The 18,379-nt window shown below is 37.7% G+C and overlaps 1 protein-coding gene across 1 annotated transcript in view; it reads right to left on the minus strand.

Moving 5' to 3' along the window:
• galntl6 (polypeptide N-acetylgalactosaminyltransferase like 6) overlaps positions 1 to 16,500 on the minus strand; it is a 385,088-nt gene extending 368,588 nt beyond the window's left edge. The window contains exons 1-2 of the mRNA XM_056457614.1: positions 16,126 to 16,500; positions 15,593 to 15,832 (exon numbers count right to left, since the gene is read on the minus strand). Coding sequence (XP_056313589.1) covers positions 15,593 to 15,727 — 135 coding nt within the window. The 5' untranslated portion in view covers positions 15,728 to 15,832; positions 16,126 to 16,500. The remainder of the gene's footprint in view (positions 1 to 15,592; positions 15,833 to 16,125) is intronic.
• Between the last annotated feature and the right edge of the window lie 1,879 nt (positions 16,501 to 18,379).

Below are 18,379 nucleotides of genomic sequence, written 5' to 3' on the forward strand. Positions count from 1 at the left end.
CTTGGTCTAGCACATCTTTCTTTCACAAGAAATGTTCCAGTGGCCTTCCATTTTCTTACTATACTTCTGACTTTGGAGATAGAGACTTTAAACCTTTGGGATAGCTTTTTGCATCCTTCTCCTAATTCACTTTGATGAATTATCCGAGTTTTTAGGTTATTAAGAAGTTCTTCTGAGGTTCCCATGTTGCTACTCTCAGGTTCACAATAAGAAGCAGCACAACTATCAAACAGCTGGTGTTGCACGATATACCTATATTAAAAAAAGTATTGCGTTACCCTGGATCCCAAAATGATATGATTCTACAATTTTTTAGTACCGGTACTTTTGAGTGACAGCTGTAGTTCTGAATGCTCGTCAATAGGGGTGTGCTACTTCTACGGCACATCGAGTGTGTGTGTTGAGCTGTTGAACTGAGAGTTGTCCTCTCACAAACGCTCTCCATTGTGACAAAACAATGCACTGACCCGTGTGTAGTACTGACCCTTAGATTTCCCTTAATTATATGTCAATTTAGATTTTGTATGGAAAATTGCATTGTTTTTACCTAATAGTTACATTTGAGGTTAAAATTGTTATTTGTTGTGAAACAAATGTTATTTGATATTAAATGAAAATAAATACTCTTATGGTGACTTCACCACAAATCTTTACAACCAGATTTAACAATTTGTATTTGTGCAGATCCATTTTTTATGAGATTGTGTGTAAATCATGTCACAACAAATGTGATATGCTAAGATGTATTCACATATCAGTATGGTCACACATAACTTGGACAGTCACACCACAGGACAAAAATGTAAGTAAATGTCTGTAAACATCATCTTAAACTATGGGATGCTGTAATAGCATCTTGTCAGAGGAAAAACATGAAGGTATATCTGCGCGGACCAAGCAACATCTCCAGACCAAGAACCAGACCAAAAAGTGAGGTGCACTCTGTCTATAGTGCATAGTTTTTTTTTTTTTTTAAACAAAGCTGCAACTATTTTCTTTATGTTAAAACAGCTTGGTCAGAGTGCTGACAAATTTAGTTTTTATTTCTATATTTGTTTTACTTTTAGTGTTTGCTTTACTGCTTTAAAAAATGGTTCTACTTTGTTTCTGACAGAAAACACTGAGTGTTTATTGATAAATAATATTCTAAAAGAAATGAATTATGGTGTAGTATCGATTTTGTATCGCTATCGTGATATTTAATTTAGGTATCGTACCGAAGTCAAAATTTTGATATTGTGACAACACTACAAACAGCTATCTTAAATATCCTTTTTCAGGATTGGTTGCACCTCTGTTAGGAATGTCAAGTTTCACTGAGTCACTCAAATCAATTTTGTGTTGTAATCAAACAGCATTAAATGACTACAGGTTTTGAGATTCACAAAAAAAGAGAGGGTGCTCAAACTTTTGCATGGTCTGTTTTTCAGTTTCAATTTAATTTCACACCTCAATACTGCTACACTACGTATTTCAGTTTGAAAAACATGACATTATTTTGTAGGGTTGGGCCGATAGATGATGCCATCGTCCATCGCCGATAAACATCCCGATCCTTCACCCTGCCCCCTTCACAGCAGCAACCTGCTCGTGAAAAATACACACTTGGGCCCCGTTTACACTAATACAGCTTAGTTTTAAGCTGTACACAGTTGTAAGCTGTATACGATTCACATCCACACTGGTGTTTCATCTAGTATTTCTGAAAAGCCCTCCTTCCACACTATACTGCTGAAAACGCACATCACGTGACCACACACACACACACACACACACACACACAGTCATGCTGCAGCGTATGTGCGTGTCTGAGCTCCAGCAGAGCAGTGCACATCGGACAGTTTATTAAGGATGTACTGCTGGATCACGTCTCACTATAGTTGTAAAAGTGATGTTTAATTAATCTTGTCTCTATATAACGACTCTTCTGTCCTTTGAATTTATCAGGTAACGTGCCTCAGCGTCAGTACACTGCTTCAATCTTTCACTTTCACAAGTTTACTTAGTAATTTTAGCCAAAACCTCAGATATTGTTGGTTGGTTCCTGTTGGTTGTGCACCTTTTTTACCAACCAAGTTTGTTGACGCCATTATAAAGACACAGATCACTCTGCCTATTCATGCCAGAGTCCCGGGGAAAAAGTAATTGACAGGTGGTTATTTGTGTGTAACTTATATTAATATATTTATGATTTGGTTATAGGTAAAACAAAGACCATGCGGGTCAGGTAGTTGAAACGGTAGGCTATTAATAATTAATTTGTTATGAATTAAATAATAATTCAGAAATAATTAAATCACCGCCGCCTACGATGACGATACCATTGTCCATTGTGATGTTTCACATCAGACATCATACGATGATAAATTGCTATTATCTAGCATTCACTAGAAACTGAATGGCATTTCACTGTGATCTTCTCTTATAAAGAAAGAGCAAACAAGTATGCACCCACAGAGGGGTGCCCAAACTTTTGTATAAAACTGTACATTTAAAGAAATTGTACTGCAGTTGAGAATCAGTTGAACTCAATCTGATTATGAGGTGAGAAAACACAGCAGAGATATGATTGCTCCACAAAAAATGAAAGCTGAAAAGAGCATGTAAGTCAATTAAATGCACAGAAATGAGATTGATTGTAAATCACCACTTCTAACAATAGAAGAAGTGCATTGCTTCGCATGACCCATTCAACCTTAACCTTGAGGCTCGGATGATGAATAAACAGCTAGCATGCAATCATTAAAAAAAAAAGACATAACCTTGAATCCCACATTCACACGCAGGCTATGAAAAGCTCCTTCAATTTTCTATCTGCAAATGCAACTGACTGCTTTCTGGTTTAAACAAGATCTGCAGCCAAATGGAACATTTTCCTGCCAAAGCATGAATGAATAAACTATGCTATGAATTTCTGTAACTCATCAAAACTTCTTCAATAGTCTGGTTCTCCATAGTTTCTCATAGTTAGAGAAACTGATTACAATGCATGCCAGAAAGTCTTGAACATTAAATCTCTGGTCAGCCAATATGTGACTCAAATAAAACATCTGATGGTGGGAAAATCATCAGTTGTGCATTAACAACACATTTCGCATGAATCGCCCACTATCCCTCGGGTCTGATGATAGCATCCTTTAGAAGGCTACACCATTAAACCGGCCGTCCAATTTTACAGTATTTTTTGCCAATGACAAATATCCCCTTACACTGCGGATTTTTATGCCGTAAATCTCCACACGCTCAGAGAGGAGCCATAAAATATAACAGACCTCACTTTCCTTAGATAACAATCACTCGGGTAGAGGAGTCAGTGAAATCTGCCAGTTGAAATGGCCATAACTCAAAGCAAAGAGCTCTCCGATCACCTCGGGACAAATAAAGAGAAGATTAACACACTGCTGCACATAGACACTAACATAATGTACAGCAGCTCTGACATATATAATGATGCATACATCTTACAACTACAACTGTTGTATCTAATCAAACAAAATACCTTCTAGATTCCTGTTTTGCTGCACGCTCAATTTTATGAATTATTTTACGATGCTTACTCTTTGTGAAAGGTATAATTTAATGTTACAATTATTTTTAAAATGTGAATTTCTAAATTAATCAGTGCAGCACATAGAAATACCTATTTGTCAGTAGTTTCTTTTTTTTATAAAATTATATGATTAATTAGTCCTGACAGCTAATGTTTTTAGGTTATTGTAACTTACTAAACTAAGTTAATCATGTTCTAACTTAATTTTTTAAGTTACGCAAGCTGTCTTAAGTCAGTTTAGCATAATATAAGTTCAATGGACTCATAACTGTAATGTGATGGGACGCTGACGACAGAGGAACGGATCCAAACGCAGGTTTATTAGAATGGTCAGGCATCCAACAGTCACAATCAGGAGCAAACAGATGTATGCAGGCAAATCTAAAGTTGTGGTCAAAAGGTATCAAAAACGAGAAACAAAGCAGAGATCAAACACAGAAGGACAAGACCAGGAAAACGCATAGTAGTGTTCACAAAGACAGATAAACATGACTCAGCCACAATGTATGTGTGGGTTTGCAATCGAGGAGAACCAAAACAGGTGTTAGAATATAGGTATGATGGAATTTGCAGTTCATTTGTGGCAGATTTGTAGTTCTCCAGCAATCTGCATGGGCTATATTGCTGGTGATTGTGCCAATAAGGTTTGATTCAGTTAAAAAAAAATTGGCAACCAGGATTTTTTTACAGTGTAGGCTACAGGACAAAAATCAGGACACATAGGTTGTATTATAAGGGTTCAATTAAAATATCTTATAAAAAGAAGGCAACATGCAAACTCCACACAGAAATGGCCCAGCAGGGACCCAAATCGGCAGCCACCATATAAATAATCTAAATGTACACTATATATATATAGTTGAAGTAAGAATTATTAGCCCCCCTAAGATTTTTTTTCTTTTTTTTCTTTTTTAAATGTTTCCCAAATGATGTTTAACAGAGCAAGGAAATTTTCACTGTATGTCTGCTAATATTTTTTTTTGTTGTTGGAGAAAGTCATATTTGTTTTATTTCGGCTAGAATAAAAGCAGTTATTAATTTTTTTATAAACTATTTTGAGCTCAAAATTATTAGCACCTTGAAGCTTTTTTTTTTTCAGACAGTCTACAGAACAAACCATCGTTATACAATAACTTGCCTCATTACCCTAACTTGCCTAGTTAACCTTATTAACCTACTTCAGCCTTTAAATGTCACTTTGAGCTGTATAGAAGTATTGAAAAATATCTAGTAAAATATTATTTACTGTCATCTGGGCAAAGATAAAACAAATCAGTCATTAGAAATGAGTTATTAAAACTATTGTGCTTAGAAATGTGTTGAAAAAATCTTCTCTCCGCTAAACAGATATTGGCGAAAAAATAAACATGGGGCTAATAATTCAGGGGGGCTAATAATTCTGACTTCAACGGTATGTGTGTGTGTTTATATATATATATATATATATATATATATATATATATATATATATATATATATATATATATATATATATATACAGTACTGTCCTTCAGAAGCTGTAGAACTTAATTTAACTGTGATCTTTACATTCAAAACATTTTCACCCCCTGGCTCTTAATGCTCTTATTTTCCTTCTGGAGCATCCCTGACCATATGAACCTTCTGTTATAGTTGCACACGAGTCCTTCAGTTGGCTTCAGTTTGAAAAGATTAATTTTAAAATCATATAGTCATTTTAAAAAGGTTAAAATGGGCAATATTTAGTGGGAAGGGAAGGGTTTTCTGATGAAAAGCAGTCAAATAAACAGTTTAGCACAAACTAGGGTTTCATGAACAACTATCATTAATATATAATTAAATTAAAAAGCTATGGATCATTCAAGTAACAACACAGAATTCACAAAATCAAGTGTGCATAAACTTTTGAACAGTGTAAATTTTATAAATCCTAAAAACATTAACTATAAAACTCGTTTGTGGACAAAAGTGGTCCCTCACCATAATGCGGTTTACCTTTCACGGTCTCGCATTTTTGCTTATGTTTTTTTTTGTGCATTTTGACATCCTTTTTTATCACAGCGCATTGTGTTCTGTGTCCTGATTAGTTTAAGTTTTAGTTCAGTGTCAGTTTCCTTTAATTTTGTCATTCAAAACATTCAAAATGCAGAACGAAATTATGTTGCATCAGACCATAAAAAAACTCAAAAATTAGTGCAGTGTTCTGCATCCTGATAGGCTGTAGACCATTGTCAATCAATCTCCTCCGTACCATGTTTCCTGTACAGTACAGAATGTGTTCAGCTTGCCAAATTTACATAAATCTCTGATTTAGGACATAATTCCTGTGCTTAACGAAGGACCGCTGTATATGTAAATGTCGTTTATGTTAAATATCTTATGATTGTCTTTAGTAAATATCTTACTAAATAAATAATATGTGTATGATCCCTCTTATTTGGGTAAAACAATTTACCAATTCAGCGCGATGAAAAACTTTTGCCTCCAACTCAGTGAATTCAAGTGTTTCAATTACTCCCATGGCCACGGGTGTATACACATCAAGCAAATAGACATGTAGCCAGCTTACTGCAAGCATAAGAAGCTTGTGTCATTTACTTCACTTGGGAAATATTCTTAATACTAAATATTATGGAATACAATGTGGAAGCAATTGGAAACTATTCCACAGAATTGTAGGTAATATTTATAAAAACAAGTGCGAGGTCTGTGCATGCTGAGGTATACATTGTCCTTTAAACTTCATGTGGCCTTCAAATATAATCAAAAACACGTATAGAGAGCTTCAAAGAATGGGCTTCCAATTGCGAGCAGCTGCATCCAAGCCTTATATCACAAAGTGCAATGCAAAGTGTCAGATACTGCGGTGTAAAGCATGCTGCCACTGGACCCTAGAGCGGTAGAGACGTGTTCTCTGGAGTGACAAATCACGCTTCTCTGTCGGGCAATCTGATGGATGAGTCTGGGTTTAGTGTGTGCCAGGTGAACAGTACTTGAGTGACTGCATTACACCAAGTGTAAAATTTGGCTGGAGGAAGGATTGTGGTGTGGCTGTTTTTCAGGGTTTTGAGCTAGGCCCCTTAGTTTCTAGTAAAAAGGGTTTTTTAATGCTTCAGCATACCAGGAAATTTTGGACAGCTTCATGCTCCCAATTGTGTGGGAACCATTTGAGAATGGCCTCTTCCTGTTCCAACAGGACTGTGCACCAGTGTGCAGTGTACAAAGCCATTAAGACCATACCTGCCAACACTTGCATTTTTCCCGGGAGTCTCCCGTATTTCAGACCCATCTCCCATCACCCTCCCATTTTGTTATTTTTCCAGGAAAACTCCCGTAATTTGTTGCATATATCAGATTTTTTTTGCATGTCCGTTTACACGTTCTTTTAATTGTGACCCATATCTGATTCATGTGTTTACACTTGCCATACAATTTACAACGCCGCGCAAGCATAAAGGCGGGTTCTAGCATCTGCGCCACACTAGCCACGATGGAATAATTTGTCTTGCTTTCAGCTCTGCAAAATATGCGAAGTTCGGCCATCTTTAGAATGATCTTGAGGCGGGGGAGGAGGGAAAGAGCCGTCATAGCAGCTTGCGCCTATGGTTTATATATGGTGTCCTACACCACTCAGAGGAATTTGTGAGTACGAAAGAGATATTAGTTCTGGTGAGAGCAAATTGTGGCGGGCTTTAATGAGGAGCAGTGGGTCGGAAATTTTAGGATGAGCACACACACGTTCTTCCTTCTACGTCATTAAACTGCGGAGAAGTACCACATTGTCGCAACTTTAATGACGTACAAAACAGAATGTCTCAATAAATCCGATCGGCTTGTTTGCATGATAGTCGCATTGTCACATATCCGATTTATATCTGATTTATTTCCACATATGAAGTAGGCCTGAAACCGATCATATCTGAATGTATGCGTTTTTTCATGTTTACACGGTCATAGAACAGATCCGATCTGTGTCACATGTGAGAAAAAAAAATAGAAATTGGGTCACATTTAACTGGCACACTGCAAAAAATGCTTTTCTTACTTAGATTTTTGTCTTGTTTCTAGTCCAAATATCTAAAAATTGTTAAATCAAGAAGAATTTTCCAGACAAGCAAAACATATAGTCTTGTTTTCAGAAATAATATGCCAAATTGAAGTGAGTTTTCCCTTAAAACAAGCTAAATAATCTGCCAATGGGGTAAGAAAAATAATCTTATGTAAAAATGAAAAACAAGATTATTTTGCTTACCCCCATTGGCAGATTATTTAGCTTGTCCTAAAGAAAAATGTACATAATATTGGTATATTATTTCTGAAACAAGACATTATGTTTTGCTTGCCTAGAAAATGCTTCTTGATATAATACTTTTTAGATATTTGGACTAGAAACAAGACAACAAATCTAAGAAATGCATTTTTTTGCAGTGCAGTGTAAACAGGGCCATAGATGAGCGAGTTTGGTGTGGAGGAACTTTACTATCCTGCACAGAGTTCTGACCTTAACCTGATAAACACCTTAGGATGAATTAGAACTGTAAACCAGGCCTGCTCATCTAAATACTCTTCTGGAACAAAAAATTGTCAAAAATTCCCTTAAATGCACTCCTAAACATTGCATAAAGCCTTCGCAGAAGAGCTGAAGCTATTACCTCAGCAAAAGGAGGGGGATCAAAATAAAATCAAAATTTTAAAATAATTATACATCTGTTATTATACATCTGAGCATAGTCCTGAATACAATGTCAAATAAATAATTAGATATGAACAGAAATATACAATAATTATTTCAAAACCTATTAGCCTTAATACGGATAAAAAGGGGGCTATTTTAAAGCAGATAAACACTTTTTCATAAACTATCAAAATGTGCATTAATTCAATTCATTCTAATCAGTAGACACCAAGCAATCATGCACATAACCATTATATGCATCAGTGTGTGTTTGTGTGTGTACTTGTGTGTATGTGTGTCACTCTCATGGCTAAAGACCAGAAAGAGAAAGTAAGAGCCCTTCAGAGGCTTTCAATCTCTTGTAATAGTGTTATTATCTTAATGGAGGTGCCAAATACACAAGACTGGAAAGGTCCATGTCCCTTTGTTTTGTGAGCCTGAGAGTAAGTGGTTTTATATTACCCTGCTCTGCTATATGGCTGCCGCTCAATATGAAATGCGCATTACTCTCGGGAGCCACGGCGAACAGCCCGAGACATTGCTCCATCCTCACCTCATGAGGCACATCAGAGTAATCAAGTTTAAATTGTCTCTTTCTCAAGAGGGTCACACCGCTGTTCATATTAGGGGCACAGGCCATCAACCGCGACTGCAGGTGGTAATGATGGAGACCAGAATGTTTAACATGAAAGCAAAGTGAGTGTATGAAAGAAGGTGGGTTTGTGCATTAGTGCACAAGTCCGAGTTCAAGACAACAGTTTCTATTAGTAGTCAAGGCAATCCTATTTCAGTTAGTCTGACCCAGACTTGTGATGGACATGAGACAAAGCACGTGTTCATACTTGTAGTTTGGTTATAATTTGTTCTTTTAGTCTGGAATAAAAATACTACATTTAGCCCAGGTTTGTTAAGTCTCTGTTTTGTAATTTGTAAGACTTGACCTAAAGGTTCAGGAATTTTTGAATCCAGTAACAGGTTCAAATATCAAAGTAAAAACCTGTATTACCTGCTATACTCGTAATGTGGTCTATGTTAAAATGTCCGTGCCAAAAGATATTATATTAGGCATGGGATGATAACTGTTTTCAAGGTATACTGGGTTTGGAAAAGTCAAGGTTTTAAAAGCGTCAAAATTCTGTAATACCATTCCTAAGGTATAAGTAAGATTTTTTTTATTTACGTTTTTTTAGGACAACAGTATCTCCAGCAGAAAATGTATCTAAAGATGTCGTTTTAAATTGTAAAAAAAAAAATCTGTTTCTGAAACAAATGAAGACAGAAGTCGTCAATCATTCATTTAACCTGACATGTTTACTGTTGGCGACGCAGTCGCGCAGTAGGTAGTGCTGTCGCCTTACAGCAAGAAGGTCGCTGGTTTGAACCTCAGCTGGATCAGTTGGCGTTTCTGTGTGGAGTTTTCATGTTCTTCCTGCATTCGTGTGGGATTCCACCGGGTGCCCCGGTTTCCCCCATAGTCCAAAGACATGTGGTACAGGTGAATTGGGTAAGCTAAATTGTCAGTAGTGTATGTGTGTAAATGAGTGTGTGTGGATGTTTCCAAGAGATGGGTTGTGGCTGGAAGGGCATCCGCTGCGTAAAACGTGCTGAATAAGTTGGCGGTTCATTCCACTGTTGCGACCCCGGATTAATAAAAGGACTAAGCCGAAAAGAAAATGAATGAATTCGCAACTTAAACTGACGTGATGACTTCCCTATATATATATATATATATATATATATATATATATATATATATATATATATATATATATATATATATATATATATATATATATATATATATATATATTAGTGAACATAAACCAAGTATATGACAACAAGATATAGAACTTTGGCAGTAGCAAGACATTTTATAGATTTCGGACATGATGTTAAACAACTAAAATGTAAAGGAATTGAGGAAGTTCTTGAGTCACATAGAGGAGGTAATCTGACTAAAAGATAATTACAAAGAGAAGCGTTCTGGATTCATAAATTCAAATCACTTACACCAAGAGGAATAAATGAGGAACTGGACCTTTCTGTGTTTTTTTTAATGGTTTGTTTCATTCATTCATTCTTTCCAACTTAGTCCCATTATCTGGGGTTGCCACAGCGGAATGAACCGCCAACTTATCCAGCATATGTTTTATGCAGCGGACGCCTATAGTGCATGTGTTTGGACTGTCGGGGAAACTGGAGTACCCGGAGGAGAACCCACGTGAACATGGGGAGAACAGGCAAACTCCACACAGAAATGCTAACTGGCCCAGCCGGGGCACAAACCAGTGACCTTCTTGCTGTGAGGCGATCGTGCTACCCACTGCACCACCGTGATGTCTTAATGGTTTGTTGTTTAGATATAATATTGTGAATCATGGATTTTGAGTAAGTAATGACACAAATAATGAGATGAAAATGTTATGTTTTGGACTGTCAGAATTTCATTGCGTTGACGTAGACATGGAATAAGTGAACGATGCTAACTGATATGATATTTTCCTGTGCAATAGAGATAATGCTTTTAAAGGTGAAGGAAGATATTTTTGTGTGGTTAATTTCAGTATATTAAAATGAAAATGAGATGTTTTTAACTATTGGTCATCTAACTAATGATGTAATGTGATTGACTGTGGGATAAGGGGTGAAGTGAGAGGATTTGTGTCATGCAATTGTGCTGAAATGTCTGTGTTTTGCATGCTCTAAGAATGAAAAATAAAGCCATACAAAGTAAAAATTTCATGAGTGCGAATCATGACCTTCTGAATATTACTATTAACTAGATAACGCACCAAAAATTAACACCGCGAGCGCATAGTGCAAACTTCATTACTAAAGACTTAACGTGAAGACATACAAAAAATAATTATAAATTATAACATGTATGGCATATATATTCCAACAGCACTTACATAAGACCCAAAATTCTGTGTGAGGTGGACTGAATGCACTTTTTCAGATTCTAAAATGTGTAAGGAGTCGGATCAGAGACAGTAGTTACCCTGTCAACAAGGAAAATGTTTCTGACTGTCATGTTGAAGTGAAATGGGCAACATTGTGAACACTCTTGCAAGACAAAAACACATCAGATCACATGGTTACAATCATATCAACAAGACAGGATGTGTGCAAAGCAACTGGGATTAAAAGATCTGTTCAGCTCTCTGTATTCATCTGCATCTCAAGAAGAAGTTTTATAAGCTTAAAATGTTTTTAAAACAGTGCATGTTTGTAACAAAGACAGTAAAATTGCTGTAATTCATCGCCACAGCTGTATGCCAGTACAATTATTAAAGAAGAGGCTTAAAATCCCGGTTTGCTGAAGCTAAATCAGGTTTATTTTCTACATTAACGTAATGGATATCCATAGAGCAGTGGATATTAAAGTGTATCCTGTCACATTTGCCATGCAAAGCCAAAACTAAATTTGCATGCTGCTTGTGTGTGTGTGACTCATCATTGCAGAAAGGCTTGAATTAACTCCACAACAATTAATCATTGGGAAAGTTCTAACTGTAGTATTTCTCACAAACGTTAAGCGAGATCTGCTTCCTTCATGTCTGTCATTGTGCTGTTTATCTGATGCAGCAGGAGATTGCTCTAACAGGCACGTGGGAACGGTGGGCGGGGAGAACCAGCTCATTTGCACATCCACAGATAACAAAAACAGCTACAGTGCAGTGTGTTCAGAGTTGATCCCAATATCCAAAAAGGTGTAATAAATAATCTGATAGGAGTTTTGAGCTGAAACGTTACAGACATTTTCTGACACAAAAGACTTATATTAAATTTTGAAAAAGTGGTAAAGTAGGTGCCTTTAAATAAAACACACGAGCAGAGCAAGTACACCAAAGATAGTTTCAATCAAACCAAACCTCTCAATTATGAACACACCCTGAGTATAGTCTCAAATACATTTCAGAATGCAGCAACCAAAGCAAAAAAGTCAGACTTTTTTTTTCTTTGCACTAACAGAAACCCAATTATCTTTACCCTTTTTCAGAGAAGAACGCAATTACAGGGAAACAATGCAACGCTGATGACTTTCGATAACAGAATGTCATGGGATCATAGAGAAAGGAAAATATGGACTATGAGATTTGAAGGCCGGACACTATCACTGCAAGGTGGAATATTCAATTACATCTTCTCCCCCAGGACTGATCATTTCTCTGACTAAAACCCCCTCCCCTTCATGACAGCACAATTTAATTTATATTTAGTGCAAGGGAAATTATGAGGTGAAAAACACTCATTCTATTTCTGGCTAAAACGGCTGCCATTGACTTGTGTATAATCAAGGCCATTTCATTTCCAAACTGAACCTTGACCTTGTACCACGCTGAATGGTGCTGCTAATCGAGAAGTGCTTTTTATGCTTCCAGACAAGAATTGAAAAGTCTTAGGTTTATTCTAGCCTCTCAACAATACTATTTCTGTGATCCTTCCGTGTTCCTGGTCCACAATACAGTTCAAATCATCTGGTGCACTCTTCACCCATGCTCTCACTGTTAGCTTGACGTGTGCATTACCATAATGTATCTCTCCAGGATGACACTGAGGGTAATTGCAATTACTACATCTCTCTTCCCCTTGTCACTTTGCTGGCAAATGGAAAGCGACAATAATATTCCTTCGCCCAGAATGAAAAACACAATCGGCTTAAAAAGTTGATCCAGGAAAGCTTTAAGACTCTGAGGTCACCTTGCCCTCCACCTCCATTGTGCCTCCACTTCAGGTAAGTTAACAACGGCAAAGCTCTTGTTATCCACTATGCTATCAGCGACAGCGCTATACGCCCCGCTGTTGTCAACACACCAAAGTGCAGTGGCACGGCGAGATAGGATTGCATATACAGCCTCTTCATAATGCTCATGGGCAATGTCATGCTCAATGGTGGGCTCTTGTTAGGAGCTGAGGGAAGGTTATCAGTCCTGACACACGCTTATCAGCACACGTCCATCTCGTAGCACTGGCGCCGCGCATACCACCCACCGAAGTACACAGATGCTGTTTACCCGCGCCAGGAGTGGGCCGCCACAGCTAATTCAACATGATTGTCTCCCAAAGGACAGAAAGCCGAGATTTTGACAGGGAAGGAGGGACAGAGCTCAACACACATCTTCCCCGAAGAAAGGGACCCACTGCACTACGTCTGCTCTTCCCTTCGCTGTTTTGTTAAACCTCGGTTAACGTCGCAGGGGGAGGATTTTTGGGATTCCAAGCTTGATTCAATCATTGGTAATTGCTATCGGATAATAAAAGAGGACACACAAGGCGGTTTTATTCACCGGGATTCTTGGGGGCTTATTGACACAATATCTCTGCTGTCAATTATCTCTCCCGCTCTGACAGGTGCACAATAACAGGCACTGGGATCTTTCTATCGAGCTGGTAAACTCAAGCTCCTTCTGAGACAGGAAAGTGTGTGACATGAGGGGATTGAGTCTGATTCCAGACTGCTCTCATGCTTGTGTGCCCTCCCCAGCCCTATTCCTCATGGAGCGCGCTCTCAATCCTCTAATTATATTCTCCTAAAACTGCAGGATAATCAATAGTCCATCTGATTTACTTCATCAAATATTCAGACAGCAGAGTTTACAGATCGAGTCCACTATCTGAGACACTCCCGAGCTTCTAGGCCTTCCAGCTTTAATTGCATTAAATCGTCTACAAATTCCCACCGAGCAAGCGAGCTTGTTTGGCCTGGAGAACGGCTCATTGAGGAAATCAGCAGAGAGTAGGTCAGTAGAGACCAAGACCGAAAGGACAGCACCCCGCATGAGGTGCTGCTCTGATATTTTTGGCCCTGTCAACAATGTGGTGCCTGCTCACTGATTTGACTTTAATGAAGAGACTAGATTTGTGCAGTTGTGCTCGCCCAGGGCTAAAGTCATGCAACCCCGGCAAAACAAATGAGAAAGGAGCAATTACGAGACGCAATAAACAGACTCAGCATTTTCCCTTAAGCGCTAGAACTACATCACAGCTGCAGAGACCAAAAGCGAGTAGGTACCCGAGGGCGGAATCAAATGAACCAACAGCACCCCTCGGCAGCTGGTGAGGGCTGCACACATACAGTACGTCGAGAGAGGGGAAATCAGTAGACGGGAACATTAGTCCTGTAATGTTGACTAGAAGGAATTGTCACAATGTTTTCTTCCATGAGTGATGATGCTGGTAATAAAGCAGTCCTAAATCCTTAGGGGACAATTTGGACAACTTAGTTGTCAAATAGGGTAACTGGTGAAATCCATAGGGGGCAGAGGGTTCTACCTCACTTCAGTGTAAATGCATGCCAGTTCCGAGCAAGTGCCAATCTGTGGCGGAGCCCCAGTAGAAGCAGGAGATGTACTGTATGTAAGGAAGCACAAGTGATTTTCCACAAGCAAGATGCTTTCAAGAGACTAAACAAGCCACAATGACATCTGGCTTAGAGAATCACTGATGGCACTCTCATCCTGAGCAGCAGCCAGTTGCAAAGTAAATGAGCTTACCCGTGTTGTTCTTTAAGAGTAAAGCGTGATTAAGGAATTCAACCTAAGAAAATGATGCTGTAATCCCAAATCTCTTGAAGATCAAACATTCAATAGGAACTGAATTGTTCTCTCCTCCTCCTTGAGAGCATTAGTGGAAGATCAACAATAAATATTCAATATTAACATGAGACAGAGCTTCATCCTCTTCATTTCTGCACGCCTTGCAAGAAAATGTTCTTTCATTTCTGACTTGGTGATTTATGTTTCCCTGAAGGCAAAACTGCTGACTTCCTAAGTGCTCCTAAATGCATAATCTTGTGGGAGGCAAACACACAATAATGTTAACTATTCATTAACAACTGAACAAGGATAACGATTTGGTTTTGTATTCTTAAAGTTTAATTAGAGTACTGTAGGGTTTGTTAGAGAAGACGAAACGTCAAAAGTCACCTCATGGTAACTTTTACATGTGTATACACTTATCAAGTGTATACAGACTATACCTAATACAGTATATGGCCAAACAACAACTCCGACCATTTCTAACAAACTTTTCAATTTTAAAACAAACAAACTAACATGAGGTATATTTAAAAGCCATTTTATAAGACCTAAGCTGTATGAAAAACAGAAATTATGCTTTACAACAGTACACAGCATTCAAAAAGAAATACAAGAAATCAACGTCGCCAGCCACATACACCACAGTTAAAAATACACTTCACTTATGACCTGAACTTTATATCACAAAAATAACTTCTGAAACAATGTATAACGAACATCTGCATAACCCAGATGAGCTAAAGCTGTACACAAGACTGTTATTAACCATGGTTATGTAGCACCAGGATCTGACTGACAACAATTAACCCTTAAATGCGGAGTCACACAGATGTCAAAGGTACTGACCTGCTCTCCAGGCTCATGCGACTTCATGAGGCTCTTCTCTCTGTACATTGACCAAAGGCCGACGTTTGGCAGGAAAATTAAAGCCACCATGAACAGAAATGCCATCTGCAGAACGCGCTTTTGCCTTCTCTTCATTTTGAAGACGCACACGAGGCACAATCCAGCGCTAGATGAACGTGAGTCTGCCGTGTGTACACTCGAGCTCCGCTTCTCCCCTCGCAAAAGACGACAAACTTTCACCTGCAAGGAAGACAGAGTCGCCGCGTCATACAAACAAACACTACAAAATGAAACGAAGCAGCATATTCAAACGCGCATTAATCCCAGGCTCGAAAGCAACAACAGCTCTTTTAACTGACATACGCAATTAGCGTAACATTAACTGAACACTCTGGAGAACATGCATAGATTAATAATTGAAGACAATTTTGTAACAAACAGTATATCTAAGACACACAGAGAATGTAAGACGAACCCGTTTTTTATCAGTCACGCGAGACGCAAAACGCGCAAGTCATATGAAAACGACTTACAGTAGAGGGATATTTGCATGTTGAGACATGTATGTTGCTCGGTAATCCTCTCTTCTTTGCTGAAGACACGCGAGATAGTAAGATAATTGCTGGACAACGACGAGCGCTGCGTTTTTATCTCAGGCAACGCACTCGAGATACAATTTAGAATCGTTTCGTGCTCTTCATTAAAAGCCTCGCGCGCGTTCACCACCTACTGAAGGTTTACGGATATTTCCTCCTTGGGCGACTTCTCGTTACCCCAAGATTTTAGATATTGCGGTTGTAAACCACGTGCGCTGCGCATTAATGTGAAAACATCCTTGCAAGCCGGGCGATGTTTTCCGATGTGTGGGACAGCAGAGAGAAGCAGCGGTCTGGAGGCTACACACCAAACACGAGCGCGCACAGTGAGAGGAGAGCGATCCTTAGGTTTGGTCTGAGCTGTTGAACTGGAGCTCCGCTTGTTCTTCAACACGCAAATGCAGGAGTTCGACTCCATACACACTGAAATACACATTGTTTGATGTTTAAGTTGCAATAGTGGGAACTTGTAATAGATATTTATTTTAGGGGGGAAAAAAACTAAAAATAAACTGAAAATCAAATTAAATTGAACAAATATATACATAAAAATAAATCTGCATGTATGTTTAAAAGGAATATAGGTATATTATGAATATGTTAAATTGTTAATATTGCTACAGTGAAGATAAGTAAAATGTTAATAACAATTATACATTACCCATTAACGTACAATTATTGATTACATAAGTTTGTGTTATAGGCTAAATGGCAGGATAAATATGTGCTAAATTACAATATTAGGAACTAAATAATAATGTTACTGTTAAAATGTGGAAGCCATCATCTGAAACATTTCATCTAAAATTTTATTGAGCTAAAATAAGTCTCTTCCACTTATTAAAGCTTCATTTAATGACAAAAGGAAAAGAAAAAAAAAGACTAGCCCATAAAAAATGAACTACTGTGAAGTATATATTAAAATATAACTGAATTTTATGCAGTCATTACTTAAGATTTCGAAGCAATATAATTTTCAAGAAACTTTGTTATTATGCTGATTATACTGGTATTTTCACAATTTAACATTTCATAATAAATATTTAACAATTTAATATCACTATTGTCCTGTCTGGAAGTATTGAACTATGAATACAACATGAACTTTTTTTGCTGTGATCCACTGTTTGTGTATTGTCAATCTAATTATTATATTAGTGTTTTGTTTTTGGAGCCTGAAAAAAGTTGTAATAAACTCTAATTCAAGTCAAATCACTAAAAAAAGATTAATAATCATACATTTATTGTGCATCATCATTTCATATATCATGCAGGCATCAGTCACACTCAATATAAGTCAAACCAGCTGATGATTTTTTTCTTTTTTTTTTACTTTGTGTAAGAGCCACACGTTTCTTTTGAAGGTGTTTATTTATTATTGAATCCTGCTGTACTTGATGGGAAGGAAAGACAGACAGATGGGGGTGTGGTAGAGGTACACTTTCACCAAAGGCACAGCAGCACAACATATGGAGACAGCGTTCACACGGGATCACCTCGAGTTTCTAAGTGAATTGCAGATCTTCATGAATTTTGTCAATACCAGGTTGGATCTAGTCCTAAATATTTAAATGCATTGATATACAATCTAACAAAGGTGTTTTCCCTTGCCACTTCATAAATAAAATATACAGAGAGAAACTTTTGTGATTGTTTGAGTTTCCAACACAACCAACAGAGGGGGCCAACAGGCACGACCTACTCTGAACTGCTGATCCACAATAAGTGTAGATTTGTTTCAGCACCATGGACAGCAGTTTCCTTTTCCAATGTGAAAATACTACTGTACCAGTCTCAGAGAGGAAAAATACATTCAGTACTCAATAAGGCAAATTTAATTTAGCAGAAATAAGCATGTGTGACCCTGAACCACAAAACCAGTCTTTTCAGGTTTTCTGCGGGGTCTAAAAAAGTCTTAAATCTGAAATCCAAATTTTAGGCCTTAAAAAGTCTTACATTTACTGAAATACTGTGTTGTAGGTCTTAAAGCTTTTTAAACAGGTTTTCCTTTGTTCTTGTATTGCTACCCAATCTAGCCAAAACCCATACAATCACCAACAATCCATCTCAATAAAACTTTAAACTTTTATTTAAAAAGGTAATTTTTAACTCTATGTATCATAATGGTTCAATTATCTATTAGATAAATAATGTTTATTATTATTTACTGCTGAGCACACCGACCTGGACA

The sequence above is a fragment of the Danio aesculapii genome, chromosome 1 (assembly GCF_903798145.1).
Source record: "Danio aesculapii chromosome 1, fDanAes4.1, whole genome shotgun sequence".
NCBI lineage: Eukaryota > Metazoa > Chordata > Actinopteri > Cypriniformes > Danionidae > Danio > Danio aesculapii.